The sequence below is a fragment of the Anopheles coluzzii genome, chromosome 3 (genome assembly GCF_943734685.1).
Source record: "Anopheles coluzzii chromosome 3, AcolN3, whole genome shotgun sequence".
NCBI classification, from domain to species: Eukaryota; Metazoa; Arthropoda; class Insecta; order Diptera; family Culicidae; genus Anopheles; species Anopheles coluzzii.
Window position 1 is genome coordinate 56,986,411 of NC_064671.1, and position 23,956 is coordinate 57,010,366.

At 40.0% G+C, this 23,956-nt stretch overlaps 1 protein-coding gene across 1 annotated transcript; it reads left to right on the forward strand.

The window, feature by feature from the left end:
* Window positions 1–583: 583 nt before the first annotated feature.
* LOC120956151 (uncharacterized) lies at window positions 584–4,591 on the forward strand. Its single transcript, XM_040377525.2, has one exon. The coding sequence runs from the start codon at window positions 584–586 to the stop codon at window positions 4,589–4,591; it is 4,008 nt and encodes a 1,335-aa protein (XP_040233459.2).
* The last annotated feature ends 19,365 nt before the right edge of the window (window positions 4,592–23,956 follow it).

The following is a 23,956-nucleotide window of genomic DNA, read 5'->3' on the forward strand; positions in this document are numbered from 1 at the left end:
TGAATTATAGCATGTACAAATGAACTCAAACGGACAAGTGAATACACATTAGCAAAGTGAAAGTTCAACCGCCTACACGTTATTTTTCTTATTCCTAAAATATCACAAGTTTTCCTCCAATTTCACACCCGGTGTAATTTTCTACATTTGGTCCTTCGAACCGGATCGTGAAAGGAAGCACTACGTACAGTGAAAATTTGTGTACGGACACTACGTGGCCTTAATTTTGGGAAAACGGCACTCCGTGACCGTTGGTGTGAACCAAAGTGTGGACTTATTCGTTTGCTATTCGTTGTGTTGCGCAAATCACAACGTGGGTTGCCCCGCTATCACGGGCAAATCTGACTTTAGTGTGCTGTGATTCTTGTTTCGTTTTTTTTCGTGTTGATAAAAACATTTCGTGCGTGCATATTCTAGTTCGTGAGAAAGGTGACGCCGACCGTTGGAACCATTGCGAAAACCGCCATCCTTGGAAGCAACCATTAGCGCATCAAGCTCGCGCCAATCGTGATCGTCGTTGCGTACAACTTTCGTGCAAACTGTGCGAAGTCAGTGAACTTTCGCGCTAATTTTTAAAATAAAAATGGAGAAGAAGTTGAAATCGGTGCAACTGAAAAGGCATCAAGCGGTCGAATTGGTGAAAAGTATAGAACAGTTTACGATCGGCTACGTCGAGGAAAATGCCAGTGAAATACCAGTGTGTTTGGAACAACTAGAAAGGTATTATGAGGACTTCCTACATGCAAATGCGAAAGTGATGGAACTCGATGAGGAGGCCACAGATGCGAGTGTAACTGAGCGGTGTGATATGGATACACGGTATCGTCGCGTTAAGGGCTTTCTTCTACGAAAGCAACCACCTCCTACGGCCGCGCAAAATATGTCGAATGAGTCGATGCTATTAGCGAGCTCGACACTCATTAGTTCGGGACGATCAGGTGCAGTAAATTTGCGGCTTCCAAAAATCGAATTGCCTACGTTCGATGGCGATTCCACCAAGTGGTTAACGTTCCGCGACCGATTTGTGGCGATGATCGACAGTGCCAGTGAGATACCGAATATAATGAAGCTGCAGTATCTGCTGTCCTCCTTGAAGGGCGAGGTTGGTTTGCTTTTCGAGCACACCACATTGACAGCAGACAATTACGAGGTGACGTGGGCTGCCTTGCTGAAGCGGTACGATAATCCACGTACGCTGATCCGGGAGTACTATCGGAAAATTCATCACCTGCCGGCAGTGAGCTGTGACAACGTGGACGATTTGGCGCTGCTCGTTGATGAATTCACGCGGCATGTGAACGGGCTGAAGAAGCTCGACGAACCGGTGGACACCTGGGACACGCCGCTCGCCAACCTGCTTCTGATGAAGCTGGATTCGTCGACCATTCTGGCATGGGAGAACCACTCAGCGCAACATAAAAAAGATAAGTACAAGGAATTAGTAGACTTTTTGCAAGATCGTGTACGAATATTAAAATCATCGCGCGAGTTTTCCAATAGCGGTGAAGGCAGTTTGAGAATGGTGGCCGGCAACAGAAGGGTCTCCGACCATAGGCCGAGAATTGTGGGCAATGCTGCAACTGCAAGGAGAACTTCGCCGAATGTTTCAGCTCAACAGTGTGTTTTGGGTTGTGCAGAGCTTCACAATCTGCGCAATTGTCCTGCATTCTTGCGAAAGGACGTACAGCAACGCCGTGAAGTAGCCACCCGTGAGCGACTGTGTTGGAACTGCCTCAATCGCAGTCATCATGTGAGGGATTGTCGTTCCGCGTTTAAATGCACTACGTGCAACGCACGCCATCACTCCTTGCTGCACGTAACGCCAATTGTCACAATGGTTGCGCAGTCGGATGATGAAGTGGTTCTGCTGGAAACAGTCCAACTACAACTGGTAGATGATCATGGCAATAAACATACAGCACGAGCACTGTTAGATTCCGGATCGATGTGCAACTTTATCTCCGAATCTATGGCCCATCGACTGTTGACACCGCTGTCCAAAGTAAGCATTGCTGTATCGGGTATAGGGCAAATCAAACAGCACGTGAAGGGTTCCATCACAGCGACCGTTCGATTGCTAGGAGAAGACTTCCATTCGTCAATGGAATTTCTAGTGCTCAAGACTCCGTCAGCGGAAATTCCAACCATTCCCTTAAACATTGCGAAATGGAACATCCCAAACGTACAGTTGGCAGACTCGTCTTTCCACGTTCCGGGAAAGGTCGATGTTGTAATTGGTGGAAACACGTTCTGGGAGATACATACTGGAAGAAAACAGTCATTGGGTAACGGAAGGCCATGGCTGATAGAAACTGCGTTTGGATGGGCGGTCTCGGGGAATACTTCCCAACTTGCTGGCCCCAATCTACGATTGTGTCACACGGCCGCCAACGAAGGTGCCATCGAACGCTTGCTCCAGCGGTTTTGGGAGGCTGAGAGTATTATGGAAGGTCCTGCCTTGTCAATTGAGGAGGACATGTGCGAAAAACATTACGTAGCTACCACGAGCCGTAATGCACAAGGTCGCTACATTGTGTCTTTGCCGCGAAGCCCCAAACCTGAAAGAACGCTGGGTTTGTCAAAAGAGATAGCAGATCATCGTTTACTGGGTGTAGAACGTCGACTGAAGGCCAATCCTGAAATGGAAAGGGAATATATTAAATTTATGAGAGAGTATGAGTCGTTGGGACACATGATCAAACTCACGGAACCCGTTGATGACAACAAACCACATTGCTACTTTCCTCATCACGCGGTAGTCAAAGAGACCAGTACAACAACCAAGGTGCGTGTTGTTTTTGATGCATCCTGCAAAACAACATCTGGCTACTCGCTAAACGATACTCTGCTGATTGGTCCAACAGTGCAGGATGATCTGCTTACAATCATCCTACGCTTTCGAAAACACGCTGTCGCAATAGTGGCAGACGTAGAGAAAATGTACCGGCAGATTCGTCATTGTGAAAACGATCGAAATCTATTGCGCATACGTTACCGTGAATGTCCCTCCGATCCCATTTCCACGTATGAGTTGCAAACGGTGACCTACGGTACCGCAACAGCACCATTTCTAGCTACTCGAACGCTACAACAAATTGCGCACGACCACAAACAATACCCTTTGGCAGTCGACCCAGTGCTACATGACTTTTATGTGGATGATTTGTTGACTGGAGCAGAAGATGTAGTAGAGGCCGTTGGAATGCGAACGCAAATTTCGCAAATGCTTGAATCGGCAGGTTTCCTCTTGAAGAAGTGGGCATCTAACGTCTCCGAAGCGCTTGAAGGAGTTCCGAGCGACGATCTAGCGATCAAACCAATGGACCTGCAAGAGGAATGGAGAAAGCTGCACAATACATTGTACTCGCTACGCGAATTACGAGTGCCTCGGTTTGTTTCACAATCCGGCACAGAAGACCTGCAGCTACATGTATTCGCTGATGCTTCACAAGGAGCATATGGAGCATGCTGCTATGTACGAGCAGTATCCGCAAGAGGCATCCAGGTCAGATTACTAGCTGTCAAGTCCAAGGTGGTAGCGTTAGCAAACACGAACTCAATCGCCCGGTTGGAGTTGTGTGCAGCACGGCTAGCAGTACACCTGTTTCAGAAGGTGGTTTCTGCACTCAAGGTGTCAGCTACGGCTATCTGTTGGACAGATTCGATGACAGTAATGCACTGGCTGAACTCATCACCGCGTCGCTGGAAACCATTTGTGGCCAACAGGGTGGCACAAATACAGGAAGAAACGCGTATCTCCAGCTGGCGCCATGTTCCTGGAGTTGATAACCCGGCGGATGACATCTCGCGCGGGCTGAGTCCGGAAGAATTGCTGCAGTGTACACGTTGGTGGCATGGACCGAGTTGGCTGTCCTACGGACAAGAGAAGTGGCCCCATGATCAACCAGCGATGAAGGAAGGCGAGGCTGACATCGAAGAGCGACTGGCAGTCTCACACATTGTCACTACATCTACGATGTGTGATTTTAGCAACATACTGTTCGCCAAATACTCAAGGTATGGCAAGTTAAGGAGAGTTGTGGCTTTCTGCTTGCGGTTCATCACAACGCTTAAGGCAACCAAGGCATCATCGTGCAAGCGCGTTAAGGTAAAAGCGGACATCAAGACGTTGCTGCACTCCGTTCCACCGCTTACAGCAGAGGAGCTACAGCAAGCCGAGCTGCGTTTGTGCCAGCTAGCACAACAGGAGTCGTTCGCGGAAGAGCTGGTCGATCTACAACGAGGGAAACAGATTAGTACGAGATCGAAGCTGAAGTGGTTGTCCCCATACATCGACGCACAGGGTGTGTTACTTGTCGGTGGCCGGCTAGGTAATGCCAACATCCCAGAGGCAACGAAGCATCCGACAGTCCTTGCAGCATCACATCGTCTGTCAGTGCTATTGGCAGAAAGGGTCCATCAGCAGGAAATGCACGCCGGACCACAAGCAATGTTAACCATACTGCGGCAGAAGTTTTGGTTAATTGGAGGCCGAAATATGGTAAAGCGTGTGTATCACCAGTGCCACACTTGCTTTAGAAACAAGCCGACGTTGGTGAAACAGGCGGTAGCGGATTTGAGTCACGGGTAACACCAACGAGGCCGTTTGCGGTGTGTGGGGTGGATTATTGCGGTCCGTTCTTGTTGAAGTCCACCATCCGCAATCGCAGTCCCACCAAGGCGTATATCGCAATATTCGTCTGCTTCGCGACCAGGGCAGTTCATATCGAACTGGTGAGTGATCTCACATCGACTGCATTTTTGGCTGCATTACGTCGTTTTGTCGCGCGGAGAGGGAAGGTTGCTGAATTGCATTCAGACAATGCAACAACATTCAAGGGGGCAGCGCATGAACTGCATCGTATCTACAAGATGCTAAAAATCGATGAGGTTGATAGGAGAGGGATTTTTGATTGGTGCGCCGAAAATGAGATGGTGTGGAAATTTATCCCTCCGCGTGCACCTCATTTCGGAGGTCTTTGGGAAGCGGCAGTAAAATCGGCCAAAAAGCACCTTCTAAAAACAATAGGAGCTAGTAGCATTACACAGGAGCATATGCTTACCCTTTTAGCTCAAGTTGAGCAATGTTTAAATTCTCGCCCGTTGGTACCGTTATCCGACGAACCAACTGATTTGGAAGCATTAACCCCGGCTCATTTTCTGATAGGTTGTAGTATGCAGGCAGTACCGGAGGTTGATTTAAGTAAGCTTTCTTCCAATCGGTTAAAAGAGTACCAAGTAGTGCAAAAGCATTTACAAGTAATTTGGTCCCGGTGGTACCCATAATATTTGCAGCAGCTGCAAGCCAGAGCAAGGCACGCAAACAATGCGCCGGTCAAGCTAGAAATAAATCAGCTAGTTGTAGTAAAGGAAGATAACGTTCCACCTACCGTTTGGCCGAAAGGGCGAATAACTGCTTTACATCCGGGTAAAGACGGTGTAGTTAGAGTAGTTACACTACGAACAGGCTTGGGAAAGGAAATCGTCAGAGCAGTAAATAGGATCGCATTGCTACCTAATCCCATTGAGCAGCAAAGGTTAGAATGTCGCGCAGCTTCACCACGTGAAATATAATAAACAAACCTTGTTGACATTAGCGAGATGTCAAGTGTTATAGGTCAGCTAGGTTTATACTTTGCTCGCTCACTTCTGTATTTGAATTTGTGGCATTTTTGAAATTTTCTCACTTTTTATTTGAATTTATGGCATTTTTGAAATTTTAAAAAGAATTCTCTTTTGGTGGCCGGAATGTTTGAATTTCAATTTATATATTTATTTGAATTATATTATGGCATGAATTATGGGATTATGGTAACGGGATTAGAAACAGACAACACTTGAAGGCTACAATATAAACAGGGAAATAGATGAGGATGAAATGAACTATGTAATGAATTATAGCATGTACAAATGAACTCAAACGGACAAGTGAATACACATTAGCAAAGTGAAAGTTCAACCGCCTACACGTTATTTTTCTTATTCCTAAAATATCACAAGTTTTCCTCCAATTTCACACCCGGTGTAATTTTCTACAGGTACTATAACGTTGTGCAAGTTGCATTAGATGAACATATCTTAACTTATATTCTATAAACAATATTAAAAAAACTACTCCACATAATTGCACCTTTCCTAAAGACATCTTTAATCATTACTCCTCTTGGCCAGATCCGAACCCCGCCCCCCCCTCCCCTTCCTTTTTCTCTTTCTGTCACGCACACACAACTAGTTGACGAGGTAATTAGGAAGCGTATCGTCCTATCTGTTCTGACAGTCCGAACGAATCTGATCTGCCATGATCGGAAATTGTTTTATTTGGACATTGGGCCTCATCGCGAACGAAAGTCGATAACGGAGTGGATAATTTAGCCGATCAGTTAGCAAAATTCCAATGTTATCCAATTGCGTTTTCTCAATCAGAATCTTCGCTAACCGATCGGTTTGGCAGTGGAGTGGAATGGTGTTTGCCGCCATAGCAACGTGGTTAAAAAGTCGAGCAGTGGGATATGCAGTTGAAAACTTCATATAAAAAAACCATTTCAGTCGGATAGCCTTATCTTCTGCTCCACCCCAGTTGATATAACAGTGGAAAACTAAATAATATTAAAAACCATGTTTCACAGCTCGCAAAAAAGGATGTTTTATCGCTGTTTGAGTTATTTAAGATGTTTTATCACTCGATTTAGCTAAAATATTATTTTTTAGAAAATATAAATTTACCTGTTTTTTTTTTTAATAATCAAAACACATAAATTTAGGTTTATAACAGGTATCTAGTTTTTATAGTTCAAGCTAAGAAATAAGAAACCAAAAAAATCCTTTTCTGCTAATCCTTCTCTTTTATCCAACCTTATATTATGGCCTTATGGCATGTTAGAATCGGTTCCGACACGCAACGAGATTGGGAAGACCAGTATTATCACTTGGTACAAGAAATTATAAGCAACTCTTATCTTTTGGAGCGGCGAGTTCCGGTCGGAATCGTTTGCGTTGTTTTGCACCTATCGAAGGTGTTGTGCCTACTTGTACCTTCCGGACCATCCCCAAAAACTCAGGGTCGCTTATGGAAGGGTACAGCCCGGGAGTGTTCGGATTGACACACACATCGCTATGTTCCACGCCTCGTGACAAACGTGTCACCCAATGAATTTTTTTGTTCATCCATTTAAACGAATATGTACACTTGAATAGCTTCTCTTCTGAATCACATACATTACAATTTTAACGTAGTTTTTTTATTTTTATCAAATCTGACGCAATCATCATCGTACGTGTGGAAGCACACTCATTGTCGTATCAAGCTCGCCAGTCTTCAGTGGACGGTCCTTGTTCAAGGCATGGAAACGATCGTCCCAGGTGTTGTGCAGGGAGAGGGGGTGGGGGGAGATTTCATCTCTTGGCTTTGAATCAAATACACTTTAATTTGTTTCTTGGGGGAGTGGGGGGTATTGGTTGGAATCCCTCATATATGGGCCCCTGTAGTCTTTGAGTCTCTTCGTCCACGGAGCCTCCTGCGGCCAATCAGTCCGCTTACGGTTAAATCCGCAATTGCGGAGAGGGCGTATTAGGTTTAAATTTAAGTGGCCAGATGACTTGGAGGCGTCAGTCATTAAGGCCAGGATAATGGACTGGTGAGGGCGAGAGACCGTGAGCGGTTTCGGACACTCCTTACTGCACGGAATAAGTGTACCGCGTTGTTTAAATATATTTTTGCACGAGGGCGTAAAATATGGACGTTCACGGATCCAACGTTCGCGGTGGCTGGAGTTGATGGACGCACATGGTATATGGCACAGGACAAGCGTCAGTGAAGGTGGCAAGCTCAGAAAGGATTCAAACCTCGTCCTCCAGTTCATACGATTTTGTTTCAACTAGACTTGTTCAGCCTACAACCCGTTTTACACTTTACCCGGATTGTTTGAATAGGCCTACAGTCACTACTGTCTAAGGCCTGGTGTGGATTCTTCACTAGATGGTCCATAAATAAGCAAAATTTACTATTTTATTCATTCCGCAAAACAACACCTCTAAATGTAAACAAAAGTGTGATTGACAGATAGGCAAAATCAATGGCTACTCGAATCGGAAAGAGTTATCCACCGGTGGAGAAATTATCCACCGGTGGAGAAAATTATCCACCGGTGGAAAATAAATTCCACCGGTGGATTCGAGCAAATTAACAGATCGGATAAATTTTATCGACTTTCGTTCGCGATGAGGCCCATTGGTTTGTTTTATTAACAATTCATTGCTATCGTTTAGCTTCTGCTTGATGTTGACAAAAGCTCTAGTTGTTGTCACTATAGACCATGAAAAACTGTCGCTTATGGGTGTTTTGGATTATAATGTATAAGCTGATCCTGCTTTGGGTTATGATGTGTAATTTGTTCTAATTGTTAAGTGTTTATCTATCTTTGCCTGCGCTTTTGGTGATGTATTCTCGGTTCCACTACTTTGCTATAAGTGTGCCTCAGTGTGGCAATTTTTGTATGAACGATGTGGCCTAAATTCTTCCGAGGTGTGTTGCTATGGTGTGCATGTGTTTATGTCTGATAGTGTTTATTGTAATAAGTGTTAAATGTGTTTAATGAAAATAGTAATGCGTTTTGTAAACAGAAAAAGTGTTTTAATTGTGCTATACTATAGTTTATAAATTTACCTTTGATTTGATATCCAATTGGATGCTGAGGTTCCAGCGATTGAAATTTGGGCTTTGATGAATTTGGGTTATACTATGAAAAAGTAGATGTAGATTAAAAAAAGTGCCATGTTAGCCATGCTGAAAAATTGTTTAAAGCTTTCATTAATGGTAAATGTTTTGCAGTACTGGAATTCAGCGGGATAGAATTGACGGAAAGCACACTACGCTAATGGGGAGTATTATACAGAAAGTCTAATCATATCTCCAGTCTTTTAACCAAAACAACACTGCCTCAATTATACACGGATAGTGGAGCAAGAAAAAAGTAAACATACCTGTTTCTACATATAAGCAGTATTAATTCGATGTTGTTTTTCCTGCGATGAATGTTAGTGTTCCAAACTGTGCCAGCATTTGAGTCATCGACAAACTGAGACAACGCTTACCTTACCATGTGGGGTAAGAGGACCTTAAGCTGAAATGAAAAAAAACTTCCTTTCCAGTTGGTATATACAAAAGGTATTAAAAAAATACCAATTGAATACTCCAGCCAGCACCACGAGGAGGTCGAAAGGAAATGGCCAGCCATGCTAGAAGAAAAAAAAATTAATATGTCTATATGAGGTTACGCAAATATCGAAAATCAATGTGTGACTTTCACAGCTTCCAATAAAGGCTGAAAACAATCATCAGGGTGCATTTTGCGGAAGTGATATTCCACCAAAAACTGATTCAGGTGCGTAATGCGGTTTGTGCCTTTTTTCTTAAGGAAATCTTTAAGCCAACGCCATAGATTTTCGACTTTTTGCGTATGAATGAACTTATTGTCGGGATGAACGAAATTTTTTGAATGGTTAACCATGCCATGGCTGTACCCAACCTCGGCTAATGAAACATATCCTCCCCAAGAGTCGGTTAGGATTGTTGTGCCATCATCTACGTTGTCGCATATTAACCGAGTCAACGTATCACCATTCCGATGATCTACTCGCTGCAGAAAAATTTCGTTTGTCTCCCGACAAATTCCACCAACCAACCACTCTCGGTCACTCTCTGTGCGAGTGAGCCGTCCACGGTTATATTTTCGTGAGGTAATTTTCGTCTCATCGATTTCGACTGTCTTGCCCGGGCCGCCAATTTTTGATGGCGCCAGCATTGCGACAACATCGAAAAGGAGGAGACGTATATTACGGAAATGGTCAATTACCGTTATCTTGCTGAGCTGCAGCTGCTTCACCACTTCTGCCACGCTGACATTGATACTCCACAGGTACAGCAACAGGACCTCCTGCATCAGTGTAAGTCTGGATCCTTCAAAGAAAGATCCAGCACGGACACTGACTTCCGCGTTTTTGCACATTCGTCCTGTGCACACCCACTTGCAGCGATCCTTCGTCCCCTTTACGTTTTTACGCAGCTGCATCGGCTGCTCGCACTTCAATAGCTGCAATAGCTTATGATCTATAAGCCATTCGACTGCTGCAACAGGCTCATGCAGCTTAAGCACCAGCGATGCAAACGTTTCGGTCGCCCTAAAATTGGTAGAATAAAGTTGAAAAATTATCACAGCTTGTTCGTACATTACTCTTAATGTTCACCCTTTTGTCTTCTGATATGGCGCAACAACCACAGTAAGATAGGGCATTAAACATTATCAAACAATTACCAACACGATAATTCAACCAATTCAATTAAAAAAAAAGTTTATCCGATATTTTAAACTGGAAAATAATATTAAGTGGAAACACACTGTAACCATAAAACCATAATTAATGTGCAAAGTCTTAAGCCAAACCTTGGGAATGGGGAATAATAATATTCTATTATTATTCGCCGCCAAATTTTACTGAAGGGTTAACATTTTCAGGCGGTCCTATATGAACTGGATATTAGATATTAGAATCGAGATCGTAACAGGGTCGGGAATGAACAGCGATATAGCCTCGGGCCGTAGTTGGAAGACCTCTGCTCTATACTATCTGAAATTTGCATTTTTTTTTTCATTAAGCGAAAGTGTAAAGCCAAATGCATTGGAGCCCCTCAAAATGAGCTCCCATGATGACAAATGTTTCACTTAACCATCAATTATCAATGCTCAACAAATACATCTCTTATTATTTTGCGTAACAACCATTATCGATCAAGGCCTGCCTTTAATACCATTAATTGGTTGGACTATCGGTGGGTTATTGGCTACCCGCAGCAGGATAGTCACTAAGGGGAGCACGGTCCATATGGGACTTGAACCCATAATGAGCATGTTGTAAATACCTCGCTTAAAACTTTGCATAACAAGCAATATCATTTGTGTTTTTGGTACATGTTTTGGTGCAGATGTGAATTTAAAATCACGATGAGTATTTTCTTTAACTTTGATTATCGCCCAGAATCGTTAATTATAATACTATTGTCAAGAGGATAAGTGTCACAATATTGTGCGAGATATTGACGAATGTTTCTAGCGCGTTTTTTTTTTAACCTACTTGCTGATATATACATATATACATATCGTTTTAAAGTGTGTGGAAGATTTTTTTTGCAACTCAATTTATCAATCGAATCCACAATCGTTAGTTGATACGTTCTCCTTTCTCTACCATCATTATCTATCTTGTACTATTGTTGCACGGGAAATAGAAACCCTTCTACCACAGGTACCATTACCTGTAATATTTCTTGGTAATTTCAATGCCCGGCATTCTACCTGAACAGATTCACTATCTAACCCCACTGGCCATATGTTGCAGGACTATTTTGGTACCTGAAGCAACCAGATCATTACATAGTCCATCAGAAATGGCCCAGGTGAAAAAATAAAGCGGCTGATTAGGAAAAGTGCACAACAGAACTATCACACACATTAGCCCCCCCTGAGATAATGATTCCTTCCTTGTGCGTTTTAGGGAAACAATAAAAAATAAAGCCTTAACTAGCATCGCTTATATAAAGGGTACAGTAAGCAGAAGTTTCGTCCGCTGGTGGAATGAAACAGTTGTCCTCGCCATTAAAGCTCGACAAATTGCAATTATGATATTGTTATGATGGGTTTGCAACACACAATTTTCCATGTAATTTTCTTCAGATCTGAGTGAATAATCCTGTTTAACCAGTTGATGCTTCCGACCAAAGTTACAAAAGTCTTTTTTTAGTATGGCGTACTTAATTGGTACGTATATTCTTTTTTTTAATATGACGTACTTAATTGGATTACTCCTTCCGATACTATAATATTTGGTGTTCCGATACTATTCCGGATGATCGGAAAACTTGTTTCGCAATTCCCATTCCAGTACTCAATAAACAGTCACTCCTGAATTGCATTGGCAAAACCGGGTAGAGAATGGTAAATAGAAGTCTGACGCAAAAATTAGAAGACCGCAATAGTACCTTTGTACCAAGCAACATATTAAGTTTTTTTAAACTATACAGTCATTATCCGATATACGCTATCGTACGGGACCGAGCGCAATAGCGTATCTCGAGTTTTCGCGTATAGCGGATTTGTATGGAAAAATAGTTTACACTACCAGTTCGAGGGTTGAAAAATATGGCCACAGAGTTTTGCATTAAAGTTTTTTGTTGTAAAACAAATTTAATGCAAAATGCAAAAAGAACATTAAGGAAACTCAAAAAGAGCATAAAATATTTCAAAGTATTAAAATATTTGTAAAAAACACATGGAGCTGTCAAATTTAGAGCAATCGCGTACTGCGAATTCGCGTATATCGAGTATAGCGTACTGCGGATAATTGCTGTATCTGTTGCAAGCAGTCTACATACATAACTGAATATAACTGTTAAATGTTATAGACTGCTATCGTTGCGTAAACCTAAGAAAGCTGGATGACTGAATAAAGTAATACTTTTAATAATAATAATCATAATCATTATAATAATAATAATTATAATAATAATAATAATAATAATAAAAGTATTTATAATAAAAATTGTAATAAAAGTAATAATAATAATAATAATAATAATAATAATAATAATAATAATAATAATAATAATAATAATAATAATAATAATAATAATAATAATAATAATAATAATAATAATAATAATAATAATAATAATAATAATAATAATAATAATAATAATAATAATAATAATAATAATAATAATAATGAAAGTATTTATAATAATAATAATAATAATAATAATAATAATAATATTAATAATAAAAGTATTTATAATAATAATTATAATAATGATAATAATTCAAATAATAATAATAATTATAACAGGGCTTTAAAGGTGGCACAGACGCTGAAACATATTGTTTTGCATTTAAACCGACCGAATTTTGCTGTACTACCTGTGATAAGGTAATTGCAAGAGGCAATGGGCTTGCAAAGACGAATCGTGATGAAATTAGCTTATATTTATTTATTTATTTATTTCTACAAATGTCCGCCTAGAGGGCTTAACAATGTTTCTTAATTACTAAGGAAAGGATAAGGATGAGGAAGAGTAAAGACGAGAACGGAAGAGGGATAAAGGAGTGTTAAAATCGAACAAATGATAGTATGAATTAAATGCAATCTGAGCTTTAAGGAATTATTGTATTGTGAAACAAGAGCTTAGTTACGCACAAGGAAGTTGGCTACCAACCGATCATTCTACAGGGTTCGGACACTCCTGAGGGAGGTCAAAACCGCAACACGGTTGTAGCGCTGGATAACTAAGTCAGTCAGTAAAGAAATTAAGAAAGTTTAAAGGGAAGTCTATGGAAGTGTGTAACACAGAAAGATATAGTAAATAAAAACAACTACAAAAAACCGACCGCTTAATAAAGAAAACGGATTAACAATAATGACAGAGAATTATCGAGAACTACACCCCCCACTTTGACACCGGGCGCGGCCCAAATGAGGCTAGAACCCGTGCCGAGCATGTTATGTTGCAAAGTCGTGCGAGCTGACGACTGTACCACGGGATCGTCTCGGTGTGTTAAAAAAAAAATTTGTGCTGAACAATATTTATCACAAAAAAACTTCAATCGCAATGAAATTACCTTATGTTAAAACAAAACAAAAGAAAAAAATAACAAAGTAACTATTCCTTAACAAAAGTTAAAAAAGTTTCGGATATTGGGTGAATAGAAAAAAAACTACACTGCCGCTGAAGCTACACACAACACCAACTAAGAAGAACACAACACACATTTGGGGCGCCGCCACGCGCGCTTCAACGGGTTTAGAGTTGAGGTCTGGGTGTGTTGGTACACATGAGGCTTGAACCCATGTCGGGTGCGCTGAAGGCTAAGTAACTGATCGCGCTGACAGTTGTGCCATAAATCCACCCATTAGGAAACATGACCCCACACATGTTTCGAATATTAATTATCACGACATGTTTCTTTCACTCTGATGCGTCACACACGCCTTTTTAGCACACTCGCAGCCATGTAACTTTTTTTTCACTTTTGTTCACTTTTTTCACTCACAAAACGAATGCAGGTGCTGAAAAGATCGAGCTGGAAAAATGCCACCGCCACCCCCCCGCACCCACCCCACCACTATCACCTAAAACGGGCCTTAGCCACAAAACGCACTGCTTTGCACGTTCAGCGCTATGGCGGTTCCTGGGAGCGGCCGTCTTTCGCTGGGAAAACAATCATTGGCCATAACTGTACTTTACCCGCATGAATAGAAGCGGGGGGCAGGTACAAGAAACTTTTTTCAATAAATATTCCTGTGGCCAAACATCTTTTGGCAAACATAACAGAATTTGTATAACAACCAACGTTGAAAATATAGCAAAAAGAAGGAAAAACTAAATTCTAATGTGATAATGTTAATTCTGGTGATGCCGGCGGAATAAAAATCGGTGTCGCGCTGAACGTGTTAATGTGTGCGAACAGACAGCGTCCACGGGCCTGCCCACGCCCGAATGCAGAGCCGATGGCATACGATTCTATCTTACCCATTAACATGAGAGGGACAGAGCTAATACCCCGAACGTACCCGAAAGGTATGCATGCTTCACTCATCAGGATCTAAAGGCAAGGACAAGGCAAAAGAGACACAGAAAAATTTCCTCACGGCTACACATGTCCTTTTGATGCGTTGTCTATGCGTCTCGCTCATTATCACAGCGGCATACGGCAGGTAAGCAGTACAAATGCTGCTACCTGATACGCACACATATTTATCGAACACAACTGTTCGTTACGGCTCGGTAAACTTCACGAGGACGCCGGAACACAAGGGCGCAGACAATTTCATGATTTTGTATGACTTCGGCTGTTTTGGACCATACGTTTAGGCGCAGGCAATCATTCCCCAATACCCTATACCACCAGTTTTTTTTTTTTTTTTTTTTTTTTTTTTTTTTTTTTTTTTTTTTTTTTTTTTTTAAAAAGAGTAATATACTTACATATTTCGATACCACAGAATCACGGTTTGTCTCACAAACTGAAAAACTGTAAAAATTCGTTTTAAAATTCTTAAATTTGCACAACTTTTGTCGCTCTCCAAATCAATCCCCTGGCCAAGAACGCTGTCGATTTGGTTTTGATGTGTGTATCGAAGAAGCGCGCCAATTTCACGTACGTGTATTGATTTTCCATATCGCACACACAGCCCCCATCCTGTGTGTATGTGGAACGCTACCATTTCAATACAAGCTTAACTAGGAAGTCTCGACACGCAAAAGCACAATGCGCAGCATCAAAGTCGTGCAGCACAGAATGCACACTATCTAGTGCGATGAAGGCGACAAATATGGTTTTCATGAACATAGGCGCTCGAATGGTTTAAAAACCAACACATTATATGGGTTTGTGCGATTGTACAATTCCATAATAATAACTACATGCCTGCACCAATTTCATGCTTTTTCATGCGCTTTAGACTAGTGTGAATTTTGATGTTTTCGTAGCCCAGTTTGTTATCGGCCTGATCACGGTGCTCGAACGGCACTCAAATGGACCAGTGGGCTGCAAATGGAACAATGAATCTCTGTTAGACCGTGTGATAATAAAACATATCTATTGCTACTACTAAATAAAAAAGGATCAATGGGAGTAAGAGATAGAGAGAGAGAAAGAGAAAGAGAGAAAGAGAAAGAGAGAAAGGGAGAAAGAGATAGAGGGAGAGAAAATCGAAAACGGATAGTGGATAAAGGTCAGATAACCATGAACTTACTAGAACAGATGAACAAGGACTTCCTAGTTAAGCTTGTATTGAAATGGTAGCGATCCACATACACACAGGATGGGGGCTGTGTGTGCGATATGGAAAATCAATACACGTACGTGAAATTGGCGCGCTTCTTCGATACACACATCAAAACCAAATCGACAGCGTTCTTGGCCAGGGGAGTGATTTGGAGAGCGACAAAAGTTGTGCAAATTTAAGAATTTTAAAACGATTTTTTCCAGTTTTTCAGTTTGTGAGACAAACAGAATCATTCTGTGGTATCGAAATATGTAAGTATATTACTCTTTGCTTACAAAAAAAAAAAAAAAAAAAAAAAACTGGTGGTATAGGGTATTGGGGAATGATTAACACGTTCAGCGCGACGCCGATTTTTATTCCGCCGGCATCACCAGAATTAACATTATCACATTAGAATTTAGTTTTTCCTTCTTTTTGCTATATTTTCAACGTTGGTTGTTATACAAATTCTGTTATGTTTGCAAAAAGATGTTTGGCCACAGAAATATTTATTGAAAAAAGTTTCTTGTACCTGCCCCCCGCTTCTATTCATGCGGGTAAAGTACAGTTATGGCCAATGATTGTTTTCCCAGCGAAAGACGGCCGCTCCCAGGAACCGCCATAGCGCTGAACGTGCAAAGCAGTGCGTTTTGTGGCTAAGGCCCGTTTTAGGTGATAGTGGTGGGGTGGGTGCGGGGGGGTGGCGGTGGCATTTTTCCAGCTCGATCTTTTCAGCACCTGCATTCGTTTTGTGAGTGAAAAAAGTGAACAAAAGTGAAAAAAAAGTTACATGGCTGCGAGTGTGTTAAAAAGGCGTGTGTGACGCATCAGAGTGAAAGAAACATGTCGTGATAATTAATATTCGAAACATGTGTGGGGTCATGTTTCCTAATGGGTGGATTTATGGCACAACTGTCAGCGCGATCAGTTACTTAGCCTTCAGCGCACCCGACATGGGTTCAAGCCTCATGTGTACCAACACACCCAGACCTCAACTCTAAACCCGTTGAAGCGCGCGTGGCGGCGCCCCAAATGTGTGTTGTGTTCTTCTTAGTTGGTGTTGTGTGTAGCTTCAGCGGCAGTGTAGTTTTTTTTCTATTTACAAAATATCGGAAACTTTTTTAGCTTTTGTTAAGGAATAGTTACTTTGTCATTTTTTTCTTTTGTTTTGTTTTAACATAAGGTAATTTCATTGCGATTGAAGTTTTTTTGTGATAAATATTGTTCAGCACAAATTTTTTTTTAACACACCGAGACGATCCCGTGGTACAGTCGTCAGCTCGCACGACTTTGCAACATAACATGCTCGGCACGGGTTCTAGCCTCATTTGGGCCGCGCCCGGTGTCAAAGTGGGGGGTGTAGTTCTCGATAATTCTCTGTCATTATTGTTAATCCGTTTTCTTTATTAAGCGGTCGGTTTTTTTGTAGTTGTTTTTATTTACTATATCTTTCTGTGTTACACACTTCCATAGACTTCCCTTTAAACTTTCTTAATTTCTTTACTGACTGACTTAGTTATCCAGCGCTACAACCGTGTTGCGGTTTTGACCTCCCTCAGGAGTGTCCGAACCCTGTAGAATGATCAGTTGGTAGCCAACTTCCTTGTGCGTAACTAAGCTCTTGTTTCACAATACAATAATTCCTTAAAGCTCAGATTGCATTTAATTCATACTATCATTTGTTCGATTTTAACACTCCTTTCTCCCTCTTCCGTTCTCGTCTTTACTCTTCCTCATCCTTATCCTTTCCTTAGTAATTAAGAAACATTGTTAAGCCCTCTAGGCGGACATTTGTAGAAATAAATAAATAAGTAAATATAAGCTAATTTCATCACGATTCGTCTTTGCAAGCCCATTGCCTCTTGCAATTACCTTATCACAGGTAGTACAGCAAAATTCGGTCGGTTTAAATGCAAAACAATATGTTTCAGCGTCTGTGCCACCTTTAAAGCCCTGTTATAATTATTATTATTATTTGAATTATTATCATTATTATAATTATTATTATAAATACTTTTATTATTAATATTATTATTATTATTATTATTATTATTATTATTATTATTATTATAAATACTTTCATTATTATTATTATTATTATTATTATTATTATTATTATTATTATTATTATTATTATTATTATTATTATTATTATTATTATTATTATTGTTATTATTATTATTATTATTATTATTATTATTATTATTATTATTATTATTATTATTATTATTTTTATTTTTATTATTATTATTATTATTATTATTATTATTATTATTATTATTATTATTATTATTATTATTATTATTATTATTATTATTATTATTATTATTATTATTATTATTACTTTTATTACAATTTTATTGTAAATACTTTTATTATTATTATTATTATTATTATTATTATGATTGTTATTATTATAATGATTATGATTATTATTATTAAAAGTATTACTTTATTCAGTCATCCAGCTTTCTTAGGTTTACGCAACGATAGCAGTCTATAACATTTAACAGTTATGTATGTAGACTGCTTGCAACAGATACAGCAATTATCCGCAGTACGCGATACTCGATATACGCGAATTCGCAGTACGCGATTGCTCTAAATTTGACAGCTCCATGTGTTTTTTACAAATATTTTAATACTTTGAAATATTTTATGCTCTTTTTGAGTTTCCTTAATGTTCTTTTTGCATTTTGCATTAAATTTGTTTTACAACAAAAAACTTTAATGCAAAATTCTGTGGCCATATTTTTCAACCCTCGAACTGGTAGTGTAAACTATTTTTCCATACAAATCCGCTATACGCGAAAACTCGAGATACGCTATTGCGCTCGGTCCCGTACGATAGCGTATATCGGATAATGACTGTATAGTTTAAAAAAACTTAATATGTTGCTTGGTACAAAGGTACTATTGCGGTCTTCTAATTTTTGCGTCAGACTTCTATTTACCATTCTCTACCCGGTTTTGCCAATGCAATTCAGGAGTGACTGTTTATTGAGTACTGGAATGGGAATTGCGAAACAAGTTTTCCGATCATCCGGAATAGTATCGGAACACCAAATATTATAGTATCGGAAGGAGTAATCCAATTAAGTACGTCATATTAAAAAAAAGAATATACGTACCAATTAAGTACGCCATACTAAAAAAAGACTTTTGTAACTTTGGTCGGAAGCATCAACTGGTTAAACAGGATTATTCACTCAGATCTGAAGAAAATTACATGGAAAATTGTGTGTTGCAAACCCATCATAACAATATCATAATTGCAATTTGTCGAGCTTTAATGGCGAGGACAACTGTTTCATTCCACCAGCGGACGAAACTTCTGCTTACTGTACCCTTTATATAAGCGATGCTAGTTAAGGCTTTATTTTTTATTGTTTCCCTAAAACGCACAAGGAAGGAATCATTATCTCAGGGGGGGCTAATGTGTGTGATAGTTCTGTTGTGCACTTTTCCTAATCAGCCGCTTTATTTTTTCACCTGGGCCATTTCTGATGGACTATGTAATGATCTGGTTGCTTCAGGTACCAAAATAGTCCTGCAACATATGGCCAGTGGGGTTAGATAGTGAATCTGTTCAGGTAGAATGCCGGGCATTGAAATTACCAAGAAATATTACAGGTAATGGTACCTGTGGTAGAAGGGTTTCTATTTCCCGTGCAACAATAGTACAAGATAGATAATGATGGTAGAGAAAGGAGAACGTATCAACTAACGATTGTGGATTCGATTGATAAATTGAGTTGCAAAAAAAAATCTTCCACACACTTTAAAACGATATGTATATATGTATATATCAGCAAGTAGGTTAAAAAAAAAAACGCGCTAGAAACATTCGTCAATATCTCGCACAATATTGTGACACTTATCCTCTTGACAATAGTATTATAATTAACGATTCTGGGCGATAATCAAAGTTAAAGAAAATACTCATCGTGATTTTAAATTCACATCTGCACCAAAACATGTACCAAAAACACAAATGATATTGCTTGTTATGCAAAGTTTTAAGCGAGGTATTTACAACATGCTCATTATGGGTTCAAGTCCCATATGGACCGTGCTCCCCTTAGTGACTATCCTGCTGCGGGTAGCCAATAACCCACCGATAGTCCAACCAATTAATGGTATTAAAGGCAGGCCTTGATCGATAATGGTTGTTACGCAAAATAATAAGAGATGTATTTGTTGAGCATTGATAATTGATGGTTAAGTGAAACATTTGTCATCATGGGAGCTCATTTTGAGGGGCTCCAATGCATTTGGCTTTACACTTTCGCTTAATGAAAAAAAAAAAATGCAAATTTCAGATAGTATAGAGCAGAGGTCTTCCAACTACGGCCCGAGGCTATATCGCTGTTCATTCCCGACCCTGTTACGATCTCGATTCTAATATCTAATATCCAGTTCATATAGGACCGCCTGAAAATGTTAACCCTTCAGTAAAATTTGGCGGCGAATAATAATAGAATATTATTATTCCCCATTCCCAAGGTTTGGCTTAAGACTTTGCACATTAATTATGGTTTTATGGTTACAGTGTGTTTCCACTTAATATTATTTTCCAGTTTAAAATATCGGATAAACTTTTTTTTTAATTGAATTGGTTGCATTATCGTGTTGGTAATTGTTTGATAATGTTTGATGCCCTATCTTACTGTGGTTGTTGCGCCATATCAGAAGACAAAAGGGTGAACATTAAGAGTAATGTACGAACAAGCTGTGATAATTTTTCAACTTTATTCTACCAATTTTAGGGCGACCGAAACGTTTGCATCGCTGGTGCTTAAGCTGCATGAGCCTGTTGCAGCAGTCGAATGGCTCATAGACCATAAGCTATTGCAGGCTGTTCAGCTGTGCCGGAAGTGCGAGCAGCCGATGCGGCTGCGTAAAAACGTAAAGGGGACGAAGCATCGCTGCAAGTGGGTGTGCACAGGACGAATGTGCAAAAACGCGGAAGTCAGTGTCCGTGCTGGATCTTTCTTTGAAGGATCCAGACTTACACTGATGCAGGAGGTCCTGTTGCTGTACCTGTGGAGTATCAATGTCAGCGTGGCAGAAGTGGTGAAGCAGCTGCAGCTCAGCAAGATAACGGTAATTGACCATTTCCGTAATATACGTCTCCTCCTTTTCGATGTTGTCACAATGCTGGCGCCATCAAAAATTGGCGGCCCGGGCAAGACAGTCGAAATCGATGAGACGAAAATTACCTCACGAAAATATAACCGTGGACGGCTCACTCGCACAGAGAGTGACGGAGAGTTGTTGGTTGGTGGAATTTGTCGGGAGACGAACGAAATTTTTCTGCAGCGAGTGAAGCATCGGAACGCTGATACGTTGACTCGGTTAATATGCGACAACGTAGATGATGGCACAACAATCCTAACCGACTCTTGGGGAGGATATGTTTCGTTAGCCGAGGTTGGGTACAGCCATGGCATGGTAAACCATTCCAAAAATTTCGTTCATCCCGACAATAAGTTCATTCATACGCAAAAAGTCGAAAATCTATGGCGTTGGCTTAAAGATTTCCTTAAGAAAAAAGGCACAAACCGCATTACGCACCTGAATCAGTATTTGGTGGAATATCACTTCCGCAAAATGCACCCTGATGATTGTTTTCAGCCTTTATTGGAAGCTGTGAAAGTCACACATTGATTTTCGATATTTGCGTAACCTCATATAGACATATTAATTTTTTTTTCTTCTAGCATGGCTGGCCATTTCCTTTCGACCTCCTCGTGGTGCTGGCTGGAGTATTCAATTGGTATTTTTTTAATACCTTTTGTATATACCAACTGGAAAGGAAGTTTTTTTTTTCATTTTAGCTTCACAAATAAGGTCCTTTCACCCCACATGGTAAGGTAAGCGTTGTCTCAGTTTGTCGATGACTCAAATGCTGGCACAGTTTGGAACACTAACATTCATCGCAGGAAAAACAACATCGAATTAATACTGCTTATATGTAGATATAGGTATGTTTACTTTTTTCTTGCTCCACTATCCGTGTATAATTGAGGCAGTGTTGTTTTGGTTAAAAGACTGGAGATATGATTAGACTTTCTGTATAATACTCCCCATTAGCGTAGTGTGCTTTCCGTCAATTCTATCCCGCTGAATTCCAGTACTGCAAAACATTTACCATTAATGAAAGCTTTAAACAATTTTTCAGCATGGCTAACATGGCACTTTTTTTAATCTACATCTACTTTTTCATAGTATAACCCAATTTCATCAAAGCCCAAATTTCAATCGCTGGAACCTCGGCATCCAATTGGATATCAAATCAAAGGTAAATTTATAAACTATAGTATAGCACAATTAAAACACTTTTTCTGTTTACAAAACGCATTACTATTTTCATTAAACACATTTAACACTTATTACAATAAACACTATCAGACATAAACACATGCACACCATAGCAACACACCTCGGAAGAATTTAGGCCACATCGTTCATACAAAAATTGCCACACTGAGGCACACTTATAGAAAAGTAGTGGAACCGAGAATACATCACCAAAAGCGCAGGCAAAGATAGATAAACACTTAACAATTAGAACAAATTACACATCATAACCCAAAGCAGGATCAGCTTATACATTATAATCCAAAACACCCATAAGCGACAGTTTTTCATGGCCTATAGTGACAGCAACTAGAGCTTTTGTCAACATCAAGCAGAAGCTAAACGATAGCAATGAATTGTTAATAAAACAAACCAATGTCCAAATAAAACAATTTCCGATCATGGCAGATCAGATTCGTTCGGACTGTCAGAACAGATAGGACGATACGCTTCCTAATTACCTCGTCAACTAGTTGTGTGTGCGTGACAGAAAGAGAAAAAGGAAGGGGAGGGGGGGGGGGCGGGGTTCGGATCTGGCCAAGAGGAGTAATGATTAAGGATGTCTTTAGGAAAGGTGCAATTATGTGGAGAAGTTTTTTTTAATATTGTTTATAGAATATAAGTTAAGATATGTTCATCTAATGCAACTTGCACAACGTTATAGTACCTTAAGTTTAAGTAAAATAAATTAAGAAAAATTGAAAAAAGTAATGCTTGTCATCCTTAGTCATCTGCAACAATATCACTTATATCACAAAGCACCACATATTGGATAATATTTCACTTTTTACTCTTCTCATACGATTGGGTATGTTTTAATTTACAATAGTTGAAAGAAAAATAAAATGATCGAAAGAAAAAATTGTTGAAAGAAAAATGATTGAAAGAAAAACGGTTGAAAGAAAAATGGTTTAAAGAAAACATGGTTGAAAGAAAAATGGATTAAGAAAACTACCATGGAAAGCAACAGCTAGCACCAGTCTTCCGTTTGTCCTGTAAATTATGAAAAGGAAAATAAAATAACCTATGTCAATTAAAGCTAAATAGAAAATCTAAAATTTTAAAATTATTTTACTTCACCCACCTATTTCAGCCTACATTTCACACACACAACTGTCTTTCAGGTATTACCTTTGCGGAAGCGATAGAAAAATGATGTCAACCGTTCTGAACGAGTGAACTAAGACTGACTTCATTCACTTTATGTTTATTGTTCATTATTTATATATGATGGTTACTAGATTACAACCAACATACTGCTACAATTACTCCACCACCGAGTTTCCCTAAGTCCCCCACCGTCCATACAACCGTACACGGTGAGCGGATGGTGTAAGTTTTGTTCTTTCATCATCCTCGTTCGGATCCTGTTCGCAGACTTATGCTGGTTCGATACGTTCTTTTCATGCCTTTCGATAATTTGAAAATATATGGGGAAACCGTACCCCTGGTATGGGTGTCGAAGAAGCCGTTAAACCGAGGTGATTCGCACAAAATCGCTTTTGCATGGTACGGCAAAGCAGTTCGGCAAACTATGAACGACATATTTCTGTCTTAGAAAGTTAAAAAAAATCGGCCGGATTTCGCAGGGACTGTCCGTATGTCATTTAAACTACAGAACAATCGATATCTTCCCTGATATCAGCCGAGCAGGACCAACGGCAGTTGATCGCACCAACGTTGCGAATCGATACAGGTGTTCGATAAGGCCGTTAGCTTCGGGATGGTACGCTGTAGTACGCATGTCCTTGATCTGTCGTGACTGTTGCTGAAACGCTCAACC

What these genes read in the sequence shown, in the direction of transcription:
- LOC120956151 (XM_040377525.2), top strand. Translation starts at nt 584, where the DNA reads ATGGAGAAGAAGTTGAAATCGGTGCAACTGAAAAGGCATCAAGCGGTC.